At 58.2% G+C, this 18032-nt stretch overlaps 1 protein-coding gene across 9 annotated transcripts; it reads right to left on the reverse strand.

Annotated features, from left to right (window-relative positions):
• Positions 1 to 987: 987 nt before the first annotated feature.
• Positions 988 to 16337, reverse strand: LAT2 (linker for activation of T cells family member 2). Of its 9 annotated transcripts, none has more exons than XR_006057964.2 (14): positions 16188 to 16337; positions 13751 to 13850; positions 11869 to 11986; positions 11366 to 11405; positions 7717 to 7760; positions 7483 to 7534; positions 7221 to 7258; positions 6932 to 6967; positions 6820 to 6850; positions 6223 to 6278; positions 4963 to 5025; positions 4652 to 4749; positions 4056 to 4178; positions 988 to 1757 (listed from the first exon to the last, which is right to left on the reverse strand). XR_006057964.2 is itself a non-coding variant. In XM_042240365.2 (14 exons), exons 2-13 carry the CDS (start codon positions 13784 to 13786, stop codon positions 4078 to 4080), a joined length of 687 nt encoding a protein of 228 aa, XP_042096299.1. In that variant the 5' UTR covers positions 13787 to 13850; positions 16188 to 16337; the 3' UTR covers positions 988 to 1757; positions 4056 to 4077. The 9 variants fall into 9 exon arrangements, 6 of the variants coding, with proteins under 6 accessions (XP_042096299.1, XP_027816935.1, XP_027816933.1 ...); XM_042240365.2 differs by having other exon boundaries at positions 4652 to 4723; XM_027961134.3 differs by lacking the exon at positions 13751 to 13850 and having other exon boundaries at positions 4652 to 4723.
• Between the last annotated feature and the right edge of the window lie 1695 nt (positions 16338 to 18032).

The following is an 18032-nucleotide window of genomic DNA, read 5'->3' on the forward strand; positions in this document are numbered from 1 at the left end:
CCCAGCAACCCTACCACCCCACTCCCAGATTGTTCTGAAGCAAATCCCCAGGTGGGGTTAGAAATGCGTCAAGACCACGTTGCTGCTGAATGGTCACAGGAAAGTCTCCAAAGTCACTGGCTCTTTGGGTTAGGGTTTTGATTAAGAGGGGGAAAAAAAAGTTAAGGTCCTCAAAAACTGCAAGCAGAAATTTTACAAAATACTTCAGCGCATCTTCTCAATTTTATTTATTATGAATTTTTTGGCCGCACCGCGTGGCTTGCAGGATCTTAGTTCCCTGACCAAGGGTTGAACCCAGTCCCTGCAGTGAAAACGCTGAGCATGAGAGAGCTGCCTGCCTCCTCAGTCTTACTTTTTGTCTGGAGCTCTGGGATCCTTGGGAAGCAAAGGGATGCCTGGGCCCATTTTTTTGTGACACCCCAGCTTCCCACACTCAATGATGTGGCAGGACCCTTCCCGCTGGAGCCTCACCGCAGCCCCGCCGCACCTGTGCTCAGGCCTAAGCTGTCCTCCCTGCAGGTGAGGCTGGGCTGCAGGGCGTGAAGGGACAGGCAGCCAACAGCTATGTCCTAGATGGTTTTTTCCTCTAATTTCCAAACTTGCAGCATTAGTGTCTCATGGAAAGAACGGTCTCATGTCTGATGAGACATCTGGAAAGAGGTTCTTGTCCCCAGCCTTCTCTCCAGATCTCAGAGTTTTGGGGTTGTTCTAAGTATTTCTTTGGCTGCGCCGGGTCGCGGCATGCCAGATCATCCATCTTCTTTGTGGCATTGGGCACTTCTTTAGCTGCGACCTGCGAACTCTTAGTTGCGGCCTGGGGGATCCCTGACCGCAGGGATGGAACCCAGGCCCCCTGCATTGGGAACACAGAGTCTTTGCCACTGGACCACCTGGGACATCCCTCAGGGCCCCTTTGTATGAAACAAGCCTGACCTTCATCGGCTTAGAAGGCTCCAGTGAGGCAGGGAAAGCAGACAGGAACATCACTGCTCTTAAACTGGAAATGTTTATTGAGACGTTTCGGTCGGAGGAGGCGCTTTGTCTCCCTGACTCTGGCTTTTCTGAGGCAGAAGGTCCCTCAGGCTCCCGCCTGTCCCATGAGATGGTCGTGTTCCTGCCCAGTCAGCTGGGGCCCCGACCACTCCTCCCCGCCTGCCCCTTCCGCAGTCTGCCCGCAGCGGATGCTCCCACAAGAGGTTCACGAAGTTAGCTGCGGCTTCATCTCTGCTTCAGTCAACCGAGGCCCAGAGAAAGGAGCGCCAGGGCACCCCCAACTGTCGAAGTGAAGTACGCGTAATGCTTAAAGGAGACAGGTTACTACACAACCTCTACCCAGAAACGCAAAATATTAAATACGACTCCACCTGCATAAATTAACTGTTCAAGCTTATCCATCATGAAATCCCGGCAACCAACGTTAGTAAGCAATTTGGGATCAAAATCCAAAGCAGAAAAAAAAGGACACGAACACCCATGTAGTACGATGTTTTCAATGCAGGTAGGGGGATGCAGCTGCCCCCAGTTCTGGGCTTGGGACCACCTCGGGAGCCGCCAGACCCCAGGCTCCTGCCTTGCCCGTGGGAGCCGGTCAGAGGTTGGTTCCATATAACTGTCCTTTCCCGGGCTGGGTGCCCCGTGGCCAGCCGGCTGGTCCTCAGGACACGTTGACACCCCTCCCAGGAGTGCAGTAGGGAGTGTAGAAGTTGAGCGGCTCTGGAGAAGGGGTCCTGGGGAGGCGATAAATGGTTCCCTGGCTCCTTCAATGAAGAGGAAAGGTATTTGTTAAAAGAGGGAAAGGTTTGCCTGGCCTGATGCTTTGTCCCCTTGGCCCCAGGAGGATACACAGTGATGGTCAGTGAGCAGAGAACCTGCCCATCAAATGAGCGTGTTTCTTATTCCAGGAGCCAGGAGCTGCCGTTGTTTTTTTTTTTTTTTTTTTAAGGTGAGAGGCTGGGGATCTTAGTTCCCCAGTCAGGGAATGAATCCCCATGGAAGCTCGGAGTCCGAACCACTGGACCACCAGGGAGGTGCCTGCTTTCTGTTTGAATTCCTGAAGGGACTTGACTAGAGGTACCAGGCCCTAACTCCACTCTGCCCCGAGCCTTGCCTGGTGGCCCTTCCACTTACTTGAACACGGGAATTAGGCCTTTCCAGTCTTATCAGGCCACTTTGGACACCAGCTTGTGCAGTTCAGACCTTCTTGTGTGCAAGGTCGAGCGTGTAGATTCCAGCCAGCCAGAGTCCGACCCCAAACTTAAGGCTCCCCGTGTTGTGTGTCAGACAGCGTACTCTAATTTCTCTCCTCTTAGGAACCTGCACAGCCTCTTTGCTCCTGCCCTCTCCCTGAATCCAGACGCAGGGCTCTTAACTCCCCACTTCGTACAACCTCCTGCACGGTATCTCCAACTTAGCAGGCCCAGACATAAACCAGCCTTGCCCACAAAACCCGCTCTGCTGGTCACCTCCCTGATCTCAGCTGCAGAGAGTGATGCCCTCTCTTTTGACTCGGGCAAAACCCCCAGGCCTCTTCAATCCTCACTCCACCTGGCAGCTGACACGCGGCGCGTCAGGGAGCCCCTTCAGCTGCACAAACGGTCTGCCTCCACCGCGGCCTCCCGGGTTCCTGCCCGAAGGCACTGGCCTCCCTGCCTCCTCTTCCCCTGTATTCACGTCTCTACACAATGGTGGGCAGTGATACCCGAGAAACAGCAAGTCGCTCTTCCCCTGCCGAGCACATCCCCATCTCAGAAAAAACCCAGCTGCTGGCCCTGCCCTCCACCTCTGCCACTCCCCCATCGCTCTGTTCTGTTCCCCTCCTGTTGTAGGAGTCAGGCTCCTGTCGGGGGTCCTTCCCTCCCCCAGAAGAGTGAGGAGGGGAGCTCTGAAAGACTTCTCTGCCTCCCAGCTTAAATGACGGCACCCTCCCCTGCCCCACCACATTCCTCCTGCCTCTCCCCACCTCTAACATCCTAACTGCTCAATTTCCTTTCTCCCCTCCCCTCTCCTCCCTTCTCTCTTCTCCCCTCTCCTCTTCCAGCTAGTTCTCTTGTTTCCTCTCTCCCATCAGAATGGAAGTTCTCAGTGGACAGGGATTTGTGTATCTTCTCTTTATCACTGTGTCCCTAGCCCCTAAGGCAGAACTTGCCTCTGGCAGGTGCCCCCTAGGTGCGGGGTGAAGGAATGAACCACAGGCTCTGCCCTTTTGCTGGTTTCTCAAACGGCCCAGGCCTGCCCCCAGTGTGACAGGCTTGCCTGTGTCCCAGAGATCAGGACTTCAGGCAGCCTTTCCAGGACCCTCAGATCGACTCCCTCCCTTCCGGAGGCAGGGCCCGGGCTTCTACATCTTCGTGCTCCTGTGTCCATCCCCTTCTCCACGCACTCTAAGTGGGGACCTCGGCAGGTGGCTTGTCCTCTCTGTGCCTTGGGGGGCGCCAAGGGGTGGTGTGTGAGCACTGGGCACCATCACCAGCCCCCCATCCCACGCCATTCCTGAGTCTAGCATGGGCAAGTCATCCTGGTCCTGCGGCTTCTTTTTTTTTGGCGGGGGGGGGGGGCGGGTTGCTGCTACACCACGTGGCATGCAGGATCTTAGTTCCTCGACCAGGGATCAAACCCATGTTCTTTGCAGCGGCAGCGCGGAGTCCTAACCACCAGGCTACCTGGGAAGTCCTTGGCCCTGCTTTCTGTGAGGGTCTTGCGTGTCCCATCTAAGACGCAGGTCCCAGTAGCTCCACGTTGCAAGGGAGGAAGTGGGTCACGGGAGGTTAAATCACCCTCCAAGGTTGCAGAGGCCCACCCAGACTCACCAGCCCGCCCTTCCTGATACCCCCAGGGCTGAGACTTTGTGTCTGCCGTAAATATGTTACCTCACCACACCAGCCACAAGAGTTGGGGGTGGGCAGGGACTTGTCGGGAGGTCCAGCGCCCCAAGAAGCGACCCCACGTCAGCACCCATGAGTGCTGTCCACAGCCCCCGCTGTGCCCCTCCAGCCCCGGTGCTCTACCTTTCCCTGGGGGTGTGATCCCCCTCATGCAGCCCACAGCCGGGACCATACCTTCCTCCAGGCACCTTCTTCCCTAAGCTTCGGTGGCCGCCACATCCCCGTTCACATAATCGGGCTCCCCGTCCTCGTCTGGGCTTCCTGCCAGGGAAAGCGGCGCTTCCCGTGGGGCTGGCTCTGCGGATCCACGGGCAGATGGTCAGAGGGTTCGCACGGACACGCTCAGCCCGGCCCTGTCTCCGCAGATGGCACCAAGCAGCGCATGGGAAAGGCTACACTGGGCAGTGTGTCCGTCCCATCCCCTCTGGGATCTGCTGGCAGTCTGTCCCGCCCAGAGCAGGGCAGGTGCGATTCCATCCAAGCTGCTGGACGGGGCAGCAGGCCAGGAGGACCCAACCTCAGAGGCCACGGTGCTGCCGAAGGAGGTCCTGCCATGGCTGAGCCACTGTAGCCGCTGATGCACCAGAAGCTTTGCCATGGGATCAGCTGGACGGGCCTCGGGGGAGCCCACCTGGGCTCATCCTCCCAGATCCCCTAAGCGCCCCTCTCTCCCCCTCCCCCTGACTGTGTGTCCCAGGCTAGGGCAGCCCCCTCCAGTGCAAGCCAGCTGAAGGCGACCATTCGGGAATGCCTGGGCTCCGGCCACATACCCACGACTCTCTTGGACTCTCGCCACTGCTGGATGGACGCCGAGTTCTGATAATCCTCAGACCCCTCGTCCTCTGCAGGGAGAGCACCAGGACAGGGGCTGGGGAAGGGACAGCCACCAGGGCCATTCCTCAGGCCAGCGAGGTGCTGTGGCCGCCCCTCTAGAGGGGCAGCCTGCATCCTTCATGCACTTGGCAGACCCTCGAGGGAGGGAGGGAGATCCAGGGACTGACGGGGCCTCCTCCCGGGACACAAGGTCTGGTCATGGTGAACCCTGCAGCGGGAGCTCCAGACCCCAGCAGCGCAAACTTACCCGAGTCCATTCTCTTTGGCTTGCAAATGAGCACGTTCTCATAGGAATTGGTGTCATCGTCATCTGCCAGGGAGAGGGGAGAGGGTGGGGGGTGCTGGTGGGTCCTGCCTGACAAGCCTGCAAGCCTGGCTCTTCCTCCCTCCCTCTGTCTCATCAATCCCCCTCTGGGTCCCACAGGGCCTCGAACATTCTCCTGGACAAGTGTCTTAATGGGCACAGGCCTGGCTCCGTGGCTTCCACCCTGGGCTCCTTCTGTCTTTCAAAGCTACCCCTGAACGCTCTGGGGAGGGGCAGGCCCAGCGTGGATAGTTAAAGAGAAGGGAGACCCATCTCTCTGCGGGCAAGAGGGGCAGGCAGAACCACTGGGGGCACAGGAGACAGGGACCTGCCTAACCCTTCAGGCAGTGGGGGCAGGCTGAGGATCCTCTGCCCAGGGCCTAGGCTGGGTGTGGCATATCAGAGCCTGGTACCCTGGCTTTGCACTCCACCCCCATACCCCAATGAGGAAGCTAAGCTCTAAACACCACCCCACCCAGCTTCCATCTTTGTTGAAGAGGCTCTGAGAAGTGAGGGCTTTCCCCTCAATATAGGAGCGCAGCGGGTGAGAAGACCTTCACTCCCACTCTAGCTCGGCCTAGGCGGGGGTCCAGGCCTATGCCCCTTTCAGCAGGCACTGCCCACCCTCTTGTTCTGTAAAGCCAAGGTGTAAAGAGCCCAGGGTTCCAGCACCCTCAGGGCTAGCAGGGCTTGGCATCCTTCAAGCAAGTCTGCCCCTTCCAGGGCCTCCCTCCAAGGACCCATGTGTCCCCAGCCTTGAGGGGGGCCCTGAATGACAAGGGGACCTGACCCCGGTCCCTGCCCTCAGCTCCCCTTCTGCTCCCTGACTCTTGCTCCTTCCCATCCCTGCCCTCCTCTGCATCTCAGCTCCTGCCCGCAGTGCCAGCCTCCTCAATCCTCCCAGGTCCTCCCAGATCCTCCTCAGTCCTCCTTGGTCCTCCCCCAGGCCTCTTCAATCCTCCCCGGTCCTCCTAGGTCCTCCCCGGTCCTCCTAGGTCCTCCCCGGTCCTCCTAGGTCCTCCCAGATCCTCCCAGGTCCTCTCCGGTCCTCCTCGGTCCTCCTCGTCCTCCTCAGTCCTCCCGGATCCTCCCAGATCCTCCTCGGTCCTCGTCATCCTCCCGGGTCCTCCGAACCCTCTCTGGCCCAGCCCCGAGGGTGTGGCCTCTGAAGCTGATCTGCCCTCGCTGCCTCCTCTGCCTCACCTTCCACGGGCTTCTGGAACGGATCGCAATTGTAATAGTCCGTGGAGGTGGGGTCTCTGACAAGAAAACACAGACACAGCACCAGCTGCGGGGCAGGCCCGTGGTGGGGATGCGGGCTTCACGTGGGGGCGGTGAGACCACGGCTGCCCCACCCCCCGTCGTCACTGCCCCCAGAGCCCGTGCGGGGCTCAGCCAGGGTCTCACCCCTGAGCCACCTTGGGGCTGAGAGCGTGGTGGCCTGGCTCCAGCCACCGCGCCGGGTGACTTCGGGCAAGTCGCCTCCCGCCCCAGAACCTCAGTTTACCCAACAGGGAGCCCAGAAGGATATGTCCTGGGGGGCCCTTCCTCTGGACGGTCAGCCGACGCAGGGTGAGCCCCGCCCACTCAGGTGGCCCCGCCCACTCCAGACGGCCCCGCCCCCGAGCAGGGCTGCGTCCCTGCCCCGGCCTCGTCCCCATGAAGCCAAGGTCTTCTGAGGGACCACGGTGCTGCAGGGAGCCTGCCCGGGCCCACGGGTTTCCAGGGCAGGAGGCGGTTCTCGCGGAAGGAAGCTGAGGGCGGGGCGGAGGTGGCCAGGGCCCACAGAAGGCCGCTCACATGTAGGATTCCTCTGATCTGGGTCTGCTTCCTGCGGGAGGGAGGGAGAATCAGGCTGCAGCAGGGGCTGTGGGCCCGCACAGCAGCCCCCTCCTGCCCAGAACCCACCTACCTTTGCTGAAGTACTGGTACCTGGGGGATGAAGAATCTGGAAGAAAAGTCCACGCCCATTGGCTCAATGCTGGTTCCCCAGCCTGGGCCCCTCCAGGTGTTTCCCAGTCTTCACACCTTCACACCTGCTCTCTGTCCCCTCGCCCCACTGGGCCAGCCATCAGGCCTCCCAGCCCAGCTGGCATGTCTCTCCTCTGGGAAGGCCTCGTGCTTAGTACCTGTCCCACCAGGTATTCACCTGTCTCTGTCCCATCTTGCCCCAGCCCCTACCCGTGTCCCAGGTCACTCACCCTCGAGGCTGGGCGAGAACCGCAGCAGCTTGTCCTTCCTGCATGGGAGCGGGGGCAGGGCTGAGAAGGGGCTGGGAGGAGGCCCCTGGGGTTCCCGGGGGTCTGGAGCCCACAGCCCCCCTGGTGGTGCCCTCAGAATCAGAACTGGGGCTCTGAAGTCTGAGGAAGGAGCAGGGTCTTGGCCTGGGCTCTGCCAGGTGGGGACTCCCCAGGGCCCTCCTCATCACCTCCCTTGGGTGTGGGTTTGGGGGCTCATTCCTACCTTGTCAACTCCATGTTGGAGGCCGTGTCCCCGGGCCAGGCCTCCCTGACCACTGCAAAGGATGAGGGGGTATTGGCTGGGCCCCAGACCAGCTGGCTGGTGTAGTCCCTTCACCCCATCACCCAGCCCGATCAGGCCTGGCCACAGCCTCAGAACAATGAGGATGAAAGGGACTTTGAGGCTGACACCCCCAACCCTGAGCCCAGCCTGGGACCCGTCTGCCAGGGGACTCACGGGTGTAGGTCCGGGCCACTGCAAAGCTCTGCTGATTCTCTTGCCTGGAAACACACAGAGCTGTGCTGAGTCAGGGCCTGGCTTCCCACAGCCCCAGGACAGAGAGAACAGATGGACAGGGATGGACAGACCACGGCGAGAGTGAGGGGGTGCTGCCAGCCCTCCAGGACTCAGATCCCGGGTTTCCTGATGGTCTCCTCGTCCATACAGCCCCCCTGCCTGCCCACTGGTGCCCACCCTTCTCACACAGGCCTGGGCTGGAGCCAACCAGACACGTAGATGGTCAGGAAGGTCTGTGGGCAGGGCTGGGAGAGCTGCTCAGGGACCTGGTGATGACTTCAACCAGGAGCAACAAAGAGGCTGCCCCCGCCACCTACCACCCCAGGAATGTTTAAGATTCCTTTGAGAGCACAGTGTCCTGAAGATGTTCAAACATGCCATTTATTCCCCAGTAACGGATGAGGCAACTTCAGGGCTTAGAGGCAACTTCAGGGCTTCGCAAACACAGCTAGACATCTAACTATCACTTTCTTCCTTTCAAACAGAACCTGATTTATATTTAGACAATCACACACCCATCTATAGGGCTCTATTTCCCAATAAATGTACGACATCAAACTAAAAACCTTCTGCTCAGCCAAGGAAGACATCAATGAAACCAAAAGACCGTCTGCCGAGCAGAAGCTATTTGCAAATGATATATCTGATAAGGGCTTAATGTCCCTTATAATATAATATATAAACAACTCATAACAACCAAAAAACAACCTGATTAACAAAATGGGCAGAGGAGCTGAATAGACATTTTTCTAAAGAAGACTTATAAATGGCCAACAGATATGAAAAGATGTTCAACATCACTAATTATGAAGGAAATAAATGCAAATCAAAACCACGGTGAAGTTTCACCTTAGACCTGATAGAACAACAATATTATCAAAAAGGCAAGAAATAAAAAGTATTGGTAAGGATGTAGAGGAAAGGAAACTCTTGTGTGCTATTGGGGGAGAATATAAATTAGTATAGTCACTATAAATTCAATATGGAGATGCCCCAAAATACTAAGGATAAAACTACCATATAATCCAGCAATCCCACTTCTGGGTATTTATCTAAAGAATATGAAATAACTAATTTGAAAAGCTGTATACAATGCTGCAGAAGACTCTTGAGAGTCCCTTGAACAGCAAAGAGATTAAACCAGTCAATCCTACAGGAAATCAACCCTGAATACTCATTGGAAGGACTGATGCTGAAGCACCAATACTCTGGCCACCTGATGCGAAGAACTGACTCACTGGAAAACACCCTGATGCTGGGAAAGATTGAGGGCAGGAGGAGAAGGAGGAGGCACAAGATGAGATGGGTGGATGGCATCACTGACTCAATGGACTTGAATTTGAGCAAACTCTGAGACATAGTGAAGGACAGAGGAGCCTGGCATGCTGCAACCCATGGCGTTGCAGAGTCTGACATGACTTAGCAACTGAACAACAACAAGATACGTGCCCCTGTGTTTGTTGCAGCACTATTTACGATAGCCAAGACACGGAGACAATCTAAGTGTCCATCAACACATAGATGAGTGAGTAAAGAGGATGTGGCGTATATACACCACGGAATACTATTTACCCATAAAAAGATAAAATCTTGCTATTTGTGACAATGCGGTTGGACCTTGAGGGTATTATGCTAAGTGAAATAAGTTAGAGAAGGAAAAATTCCGTATGATTTCACTCGTATATGAAATATAAAAAACAAACAAAATAAATGAACAAACCAAACAAAAACTAACTTGTGGGTACAGAGAGAAGAGTAGTGTTTACCAACGTTGAGAGGGCAAAATTGGTAAAGGGGATGAACTGTGTGATGACAGATGGAAATTAAATGTTCATTGGTAAGCTTGGTATAGGGTATACAGAAATAGAAATTAAATATTCTATATGTGAAACCTAAATAAGGAGGCACTCCCAACTGGGATGCACCCTTTTTGTCTTCCTTCTTCATTCTTACTGCTGCATGGAATGCAGAGATGAGGGCTGGAGCTTTAGCTGACATTTTGGCCCATGAAGTGCCTTTGGGAATGAATGCCACCACTAAGGATAGTGGAGCAGATTAGCTAATTATAAAAGCCTCTTGGGTTTCTTCCATGGACCAGAATGGTGACCTGGTCCAGTCTTCAGGAGCTCTTGAGGGGTGAAAGTGATCTGATTTAGGAACAAGGCCCTAAATCCACAGAAGAGAGTCTGGCCTGGCTTCCCAGAGGAAATGATACAGGAGCTGGGCCTGGCACAGGCTGGTAGGACTGAACCCAAGTGAGGCGGGGAGAGCCCAAGTCTCCCCTCTGATCTCCTCCCACTCAGGCCTCTTTCTCCACCTCCCACATGGGGAGGTTTAGCTTGTGCCTCTGAAGATCTTCAGTTCTAAGATTAATCGGGGGACTGGAGTGAGTGGGCAGGGGCTAAGGGAGGAGGGGAGAGGGAAGATTTTGAGGAACTTGGCTTGGGGCAGGGGTGTGGCCAGTGGGGAGGGCACCAGGGTAGTCCAGTCCACGCCCCCAGTGGAGGTTGTGGGCTGGCGAGCCAGAGGACCACGGGACCCCAAAAGGCTGGGAAGGTCCGGCCCCAGCCCTTGGAGTGGGCATGGATGGGAAAATTCTATTTTCAAATCTCACTGTGGTTTTTCAGTTGCAAAAGGAAATGAGAAGAGGGTGTGTGAGCGAGTTTGTATGTGAGTGCCTGCCCAGGCGTGCAAGCAGGCCCTGTGTGTGTGTGAGAAGTGCATGCATGAATGAGCGCTGGGGGAGCCAGTGGGTGTGCGTGGGCGTGCAGGCCTGTGCACGTGTGTGCACGCAGGTCTCGGAGCCCTCCACCGGCACACCGCTGGCCGCAGCCCTCCTGCCAGGGTCCTGACGCTCTGGGGTCAGTGCCAGCATTTCATGTTTCATCTCCCCTGACCACTGCCCTGCTTCCAGCTCTCCCGCGACTCCCCTTGGCCCTTTGGACAAAGGCCAAGGCCTCGGGCCACGTTCAAGACTCTCCTTCCTCCGAATTCAGCTCACTACTCTCAAGACATGTTCACTCCAGCTGCATCAAACCCGAGGCAGTGTCCACCCCGGCCTGAAGTCAGTGATTGCCCACACTGTTCCCTCTCTCTCTGGAATGTCCCCTCTCTCTCTGGAATGTCCCCCTTTTCCCTTCTGTCTCTTCAGATTCTTCCCGCCTCCTCCAGGAGGCCTTCCGTGATCCCCCCAAGTTTCATGCCCACATGCTGTCTCGGACCCAGCACCTGGTCCCTGGTCCCTGTCCCTGCAACGGGAGGGCGGGATTCCTCTGTCAACCCCCCAGCACAGCCTAGTTCCCACTGGGGTGGGGTCACGGCGGGGATTTCTGGAGACGCTCCTGGGCTCACTGGAGCGTGCCTCCCACCCTCCCCAACTAGTCTGGGGCAGGGTTTGGGCGGTCCCTGGGCACCTCCTCACCCTCCCCCCTCACCCTCCCCTAAGTGCTGAGGACCCACTGGAGCCCAGCATGGAGAAGGTGAAAGTGAAGGGGTGAGGGGTGGGGGCGAGGTGCCTGAGGGGAGGCCCACAGGGACGGCCCCCGCCCAGGCAGGACACACAGCATCACTGGGCTGGGGAGACACTCACAGACTCCTCTGCTCATAGATTTTCTCAGACTTCTTTGCACCTGCAAGAGCAGGACCAGATTAGCCAGTTCCCTGATCCCGCCCCCCAGGGCCAGGTGGGAGCTGAGATCGAGGCCCAACCATCTCCCCTGTTGCCCTGGGCAGGCCTCAGACCAGACATGGGGGCTGAGCCACTCATCGCTGGGGGCCACCTGACCCTGGCGAGGTTTGCTCACCATTTACTTAGGAGAGTGGACCGTGAAGGCAGACAGCCCAGCCCCCTCTCCCCTCCCTTGTCCGGCACAATCCATGCGCAGACAGATGCCTTTGACCCCGGAGAACCAACACTCCCATTCAGTCAGACCCGTGGTCTTCAGAGAACGATCAGGGGCCGTGTCCCTGGGTTTCACTTCTGCGCCCCCAGGCTTATCTGACTGCCCCTTCCGAGCAGCCGGGTCTGGGCCTGAGCGGCTCTCTGGGGACACCGCGCACTCCTCCCACAGGTCCACGACCCCCAGGCTTTACCTGGGCGGGAACAGCGCACACACAGGCCGGCTGCTGCCCCCAGCAGCAGCAGCAGAGCAGCCCCCGGCCACAGCAGTTCTGTGTCCGTGCTCATGTCCACTCCGGGACGCTCTTCTTCCTGCAGGGCTGCGACAGGGGGCACTGTGAGCCAGGGTGGGGGCCACAGGGCTGCCCCTGCTAGGAACCCTCCCCCAACTGTCCCCTGACAGCCCAGCGTCCCCTACCCTCCCTGCTCTGGGACCAGACGGGTCAGAACCAGCCCTGTCCGCTCATCTGACCCCAGACCTGCACCTCAGGTCCCCCAGGGCCATCATCAAGTGCTGGAAGGTTCTGGAAACCTGCCTGTAAGCGCACACTCCCACGCACACCTTTGCTTAGTCCACCCAGCCACCCCGCGAGGGGGAGGCTAGAGCCATTTCACAAACAGAGAAACGGAAGCCTCAAATTCCACAGCTGCAAAGGGGAAAGGCAGGATTTGAATGCCAGCCTCCAGACCCTAGGGGCTTCCCAGGAGGTGCTAGTGGTAAAGAACCTGCCTGCCAGTGCAGGAGACTTAAGAGATGAGGGTTCGATCCCTGAGTCAGGAAGATCCCCTGGAGGAAGGCATGGCAGCTCACTCCAGTATTCTTGCCTGGAGAATCCCATGGACAGAGAAGCCCGGTGGGCTGCAGTCCACACAGTTTCGCAAGGAGTCAGACATGACTGAAGTGACCCAGCACGCATGCAAGGACTCCAGACCCTAATGCTTGTTCTGTTCTTTCATCCTGTGATAAAACCTCCTGCGAACCCAGCGCTGTTCCCCAAGCTCAGAGTCCACTGCCCCTTCTACACCAGAGCCCCCATCCACCCTAGGGTGATTCTCTGCTCCCACCCAAGGCCTCCTGGGGAAGCTGGGGGTGCGTTTTCCATTCCTAAAATGCCTGTCTACCCAGATGCTCTGGTTCCTCCTGTCCTTGGAGCTGGGAGGAAGGTCAGGGAGGCTTCTCGGAGGAGGTGGGCCTGAGACCAGGAAGGGGGGAAGGGCGCCTGGGCGGAGGGACTTTGGTGGCTGGTAGAGGAATGTACTGGGAGATGGGGTTAAGAGGCCACTCTGTGGTCAGTGGCTGGTCCCAGCCTCGGGGCCTCAGCAAAGCTGCAGGCAGCCACCTAGCAAGGCCTGCTGAGTGCAAGTTCAGCCCTCTTGAGGGGCCCTCCAGGGAGATTTGTTGCAACTCTAAAGAGACTCAGCCTCCTTTGCAAAGTGACAGTAGGCAGAGGACAGCAGGGGTCCTGCGGGGCCTGTGCCCCACGGTGGGCACGTGGACCCCATGCTATGGAGCATCCCCTCTGTGAACACCTGTGCCTCCCGCCTCGGCCACCTGGGAGGAGGCTTCTCGCTTCACAGCTGCGGGAGGCAAGGCTGAAGGAGACCCGAGCTTTGTGCAGGCCTCCTCCTTCTTTCTGGCTCCCCCAGAGGACTGCACCATACCCTGTGGCCCCGCTCACCACCCCAAGCTTCCTGAATCCCCGTTTCAAAGCTGACAGGAAATCTCCGTGCAGGGCTCAGCCTCTGTCAGCGGCCCGTCATGCAGAAATTACCTCTCCTTCCCGCAAATGCCAAGTGAGTCTGTGGGAACACCACCATTCCCAGACCTTGGGACCCAGTGGCCTCCATATAAGGAGAGAGGATGGACCGGTCACCCCCAGGATATTGTTCCAGGGGACCTCAGCTCCCCGTCCTCTAGGAGCTGGGGCACCGTCTTCCCAGGCCGCATACCCTCCACCCTCCCCAGACCTCCCTCTGGTCCAGGGCCGCCTCCCTCTTGGGCCTCCAGCCAAGGCCCAAGTCCATCCAGGGCTGGTGAGGTTGGGAGCCCCTGGTCTTGGACAGGGGGACCCCTACCTGTATCTCAGGGTCTCTTGGCCTCACTTTGCTCATCTGTAAAACTGGGATCGACCAGGGCCTTCCTCCAACAGTTGTGGAGAGTACACACACATCCAGCCTGGACCACAGTCAGGGTTTCAGGAAGAGAAACTTGCTGAGTGTCACACTTCCGGCCAGCTGGTTTGGACAGTTCCCTTGAGTGCCCACCCTTGACACGTTTATCTTTGGGTCGAGATGAAGGCTCTTTCTGCCCCCAAGGAGGTTTGGGGGTAGACCCACGGGGGGTTACTCCCGTGGGACAAGGGTCCAGCACTGGCCACCCTTGGGGTCTGCTTGAGACCCCAGGGGCAAGTCCACATACTCAGCTTGGCATTCAAGGCCCGAGGATCTGGGCTGCTGAGCTCTGCTGCCCTCCCTCCCCGAGGACCCCCAAACACCAGAGAGCCCTCTTGCTTCCTGGCTCTGCTGTTCTGGGATGAGCCACAGTCAGGCATGCTCCTAGCCCTGGTCCATCTTCCCCCCGCCTGGCACTGTGTGAGGGAAGGGGGCAGGGCATGAGAACACAAATTCTGCCCCAGCAGCTGAGTTCCAATGCCACCGGTCACCCTGTTAATGGAGGGAAAAAATGACACAACCCTCGGGTTCGTCATAGGAGGCCCAGTGCTGAGATGACACCTGGAGGCGCTGCTGATGGCTGGTGTGGGGCACAGTTGGCTGTGCCCACCGTGACTTGTCATCATCACGGTCCCCGCAGGATGGGAAGGGGTTAGCTGCATCCTGGCTGGCTGGCCTGCACTGGACAGCATGGGGCAACCCTGCCTGAAGCCCTCCCTGCCTGCTCCCCCAGACACACAGGCCTGAGCCTGCCCCAGGAGGGGCGTCGTGCTGGGACCCTGGGAGACCCTGGGATCTGAAGGCGAGCGTGGCTGTTGCACCCGGCCCCGCAGTTGTCACAGAGCCACACGGCATCCCCTCGGAGAGGTCGGCTCCTTTCTTCTCCAAGGGAGGAGAGGGCGGCCCAGAGAGGTGAGTACTCTGCCCAAGGTCACACAGCTGAGCAGTCAGAGCCAAGACCTGTACTCAGGGCAGGTGGACTCTAGGCCTACACTCCTTCCTGTAAATCCTTTTTTAAATTACATTTTTAAAAAAGACTCACACAATATGGTTTTTAAAAGATTCATTTGGAAAAAAAAAAAAAAAGATTCATTTGAGGAAGAAACTAGGACTGCCTCTTCCCCGAGACCAAGACGGACTCAACTTGTCTTCTCTGCTTGTTTTCCCACCCAGGTCTGAGAACAGGTGGGGTGGCAGCGGGGGAAAGGAGAGGGGCTGGGCCCCCGCAGCGCCAGGAGGGCCCCCGGGGGCCAGGCCGCCCGGGGTGGAGTGGGGAGGGGAGAGGAGGCCACCGCAGCCCCAGGCCTGCAGGCCAAAATAGCAGAAAGGGAAGTGGGCAGTTTTCAGATGAACAAGGTTTGCAACAAGCCCACGGCGGAAGAGCTCTCAGGGTTGGGCTGAGCGGCCCCAGCACCCAGCCTCCCGCCCCCAAAGGCCCTTGGCGTCCCTCTTGCCCAGCCCCCCAGCCCTCCTCTTGCTGTGGATGGGGTAACTGAGGCCTGCCGGGGCCAAAGGGCAGGCTGCGGGGTAGGGATGGAGTCAAGAGGTTCCCATCCCAGCCCTTGGAAGGCTTTATCGGCTGGGCTTTGCTCTGTTTCCCCAAAGAACCTTGGCCTTCAGATGAGGCTCACCAGAGGTCTCTAATGGAGGTGGCTGATGCTCAGGCGCCTGGTGCAGGGCCCCAGGGAAGCTCCTGTTCTGGGCAGGGGAAGGGGAAGGGGAAGGGGAAGGCCATGGCCTCCCATTGACAGAGCAGAGCCCTGGGAGCACCCCAGGGCCTGTATCTTCTCAACAGCCCCCAAGGCAGGCACCTGGTGGCCAGGCTGGGGGCTGGGGGGGGGGCGGCCGGGGCAGCTCTTCCTCCGGGCCTGGGGCAGGACCTCGGCCTCCTCGCCTGGAGCGCCTCTCCCATCATCCCGTAGCTCCGCAGCAGGGTCGTTACAGTCCCATTTTACAGATGAAGAAACCAAAGCTCCTGAGCCCCCCCCACCCCGGGATCCCTGTCCTGGCCCCTCAGCAGTCTCTGGAAGTGATGGGACCACCCTGGGTGCTTCCCAGGGCTGTGCAGGCTGGGCCGGGGAAGGCGAGGGCAGGAGAGGGGCCGGAGCCCCAGAAACAACTGCCCCTGGGGTGCTGCAGGGGCTGGGGCAAGGGGCCCCTAGCCGGGGGGCACCAGGACAGGAGGTGTGGGGCGTCCTGGTTTCTTCCCGGCCCACCCAACGGGCAACCAGATGCTCCTGCCAGGACAACAGGGCCTCTCCCATCCCCCTGGGGTGTCGGGGGGCAGCCTCAGGACCCTGGCCTCAGGCCCAGGCTCCAGGTACCCCTGGGAAAGGCTTACCTGAAGCGGGGGGCCTCCTCACCGTGGCCACCTCATCCTGAGCACGCACACCTGCACGAGCCGATGCCAACGCCACAGACACTGGCGGGCAGCAGGCAGGGCGGCGGGCTTCCTGTCAGCCACTGAATCAGCCTTCACACATCCGCTGCTCTGCCGGACAGGCCCTGCTTGCAATAGACGGAGGCGGGGATACCCAGAGACAGAGAGAGACGTGGAAACACAAACGCACGCAACATGCTCGCTGAATACACACACGTGAAACCCCATCTCAGGGAGGAAGAGACACACAGAGAGACAGGAGAAAGGCAGTGAAGAATGAAATGGGGGTGCTTGCACAGACACACACAGGCAGCCAGAGAGTGAGACACGGACACACTAGACACACACACACACACAGAAATACACGCCCACACCAAAACACACACACACAAAGAAAACCAGAGAGAGAGAGACACACACACACACACAAAGAAAGAGATACACGTGCTAAAGAATGAGAAAGAAACACAGACACACACAGGCAGCCAGAGAGTAAGACACGGACACACTAGACACACACACACACAGAAATACACGCCCACACCAAAACACACACACACAAAGAAAACCAGAGAGAGACACACACACACAAAGAAAGAGATACACGTGCTAAAGAATGAGAAACACAGACACACACAGGCAGCCAGAGAGTGAGACACGGACACACTAGACACACACACACACACAGAAATACACGCCCACACCAAAACACACACACACAAAGAAAACCAGAGAGAGACACACACACACACACACACAAAGAAAGAGATACACGTGCTAAAGAATGAGAAAGAGAAACACAGACACACAAACACACAGAGACACATGCCAGGGCAGACGTAACGAACGGCTAGAGGCAAAGACAGATGGACGGAGTGGACAGACACCGGCACCAGAGGAAGGGAGCCCCAGGTGAAGGGCAGAAGGAAGGACACGCATGGCCGCTCCTCCAGACCCAGGGGCCCCCTTACTCCCATTTTCCAGATGAGGCTCATAGAGGTGCAGAGCCAGCCACTCTCTCCACTTGCTGCCCCAGCATCCGGCCGTAGAGGTGAGGAGGTGCTGGACAGGTGGCTGGGTCCCCCAGCACCTCCTGTGAGTGGTCACTGAACAACGTGCCCAAGGCCGCTGGACTCTTACCCCACTTGCTAGGGGCCCCAGGGAAGCCCTCAGGGGTCGCACCTCAACCCCCCATCTGTCTGGCATCTCAGAGCCTGAGCTCCCCAGCTCTGGGCCCCTCTCTGCTGGGACGGGGTTTCTCTTCTGGTCCCAGTCCAGCCCTGCCAGGTGAGGCTAGGAATGAGGCCCAGTGGGAAGACCAAAACCGCCAGGGCTGGGTGCTCACTGCTGCCACCCTGTGGGGGAGAAGGGTGGCGTGGGGACCTGGGCTACCTCGTGGGCCCCGAGTGCTGGTTGTCCTCACCCCTGCAAGTGGGGTCAGCAGGACTAAAGCCAACCTCACCAGAGTTCCAAACCTGCGCCTGAGAACCGTGGGTGCCTCCCTCATTCCATGTGGGGGCAGCACTATGTGTAAGTCCCTTGGCAACTCTTGCAAGAAGACCTTCGTTTTCTTAGGCAAGCTGGCTGAAGGCTGAGAGGCTAAGCTGGATTTCAACCCAGACCCCAAAGCCTGTTGTCTTTTCACCACTCATGGGTTCAGGGGCTCGCTGGGACCGCCTGCCTGGCCCCTCCTCACCCACTGGGACAAGTCTGTGTTGGTTTCCATCCAACCTTGGGCTGTGTGCTTGCCCAGGTTTCTCTATCTGCAGAGATGGACAGGAGGTCCAACGTGTCTAGTGGGAATGG

This window comes from Ovis aries, chromosome 24 (assembly GCF_016772045.2).
Source record: "Ovis aries strain OAR_USU_Benz2616 breed Rambouillet chromosome 24, ARS-UI_Ramb_v3.0, whole genome shotgun sequence".
Classification (NCBI taxonomy): Eukaryota; Metazoa; Chordata; class Mammalia; order Artiodactyla; family Bovidae; genus Ovis; species Ovis aries.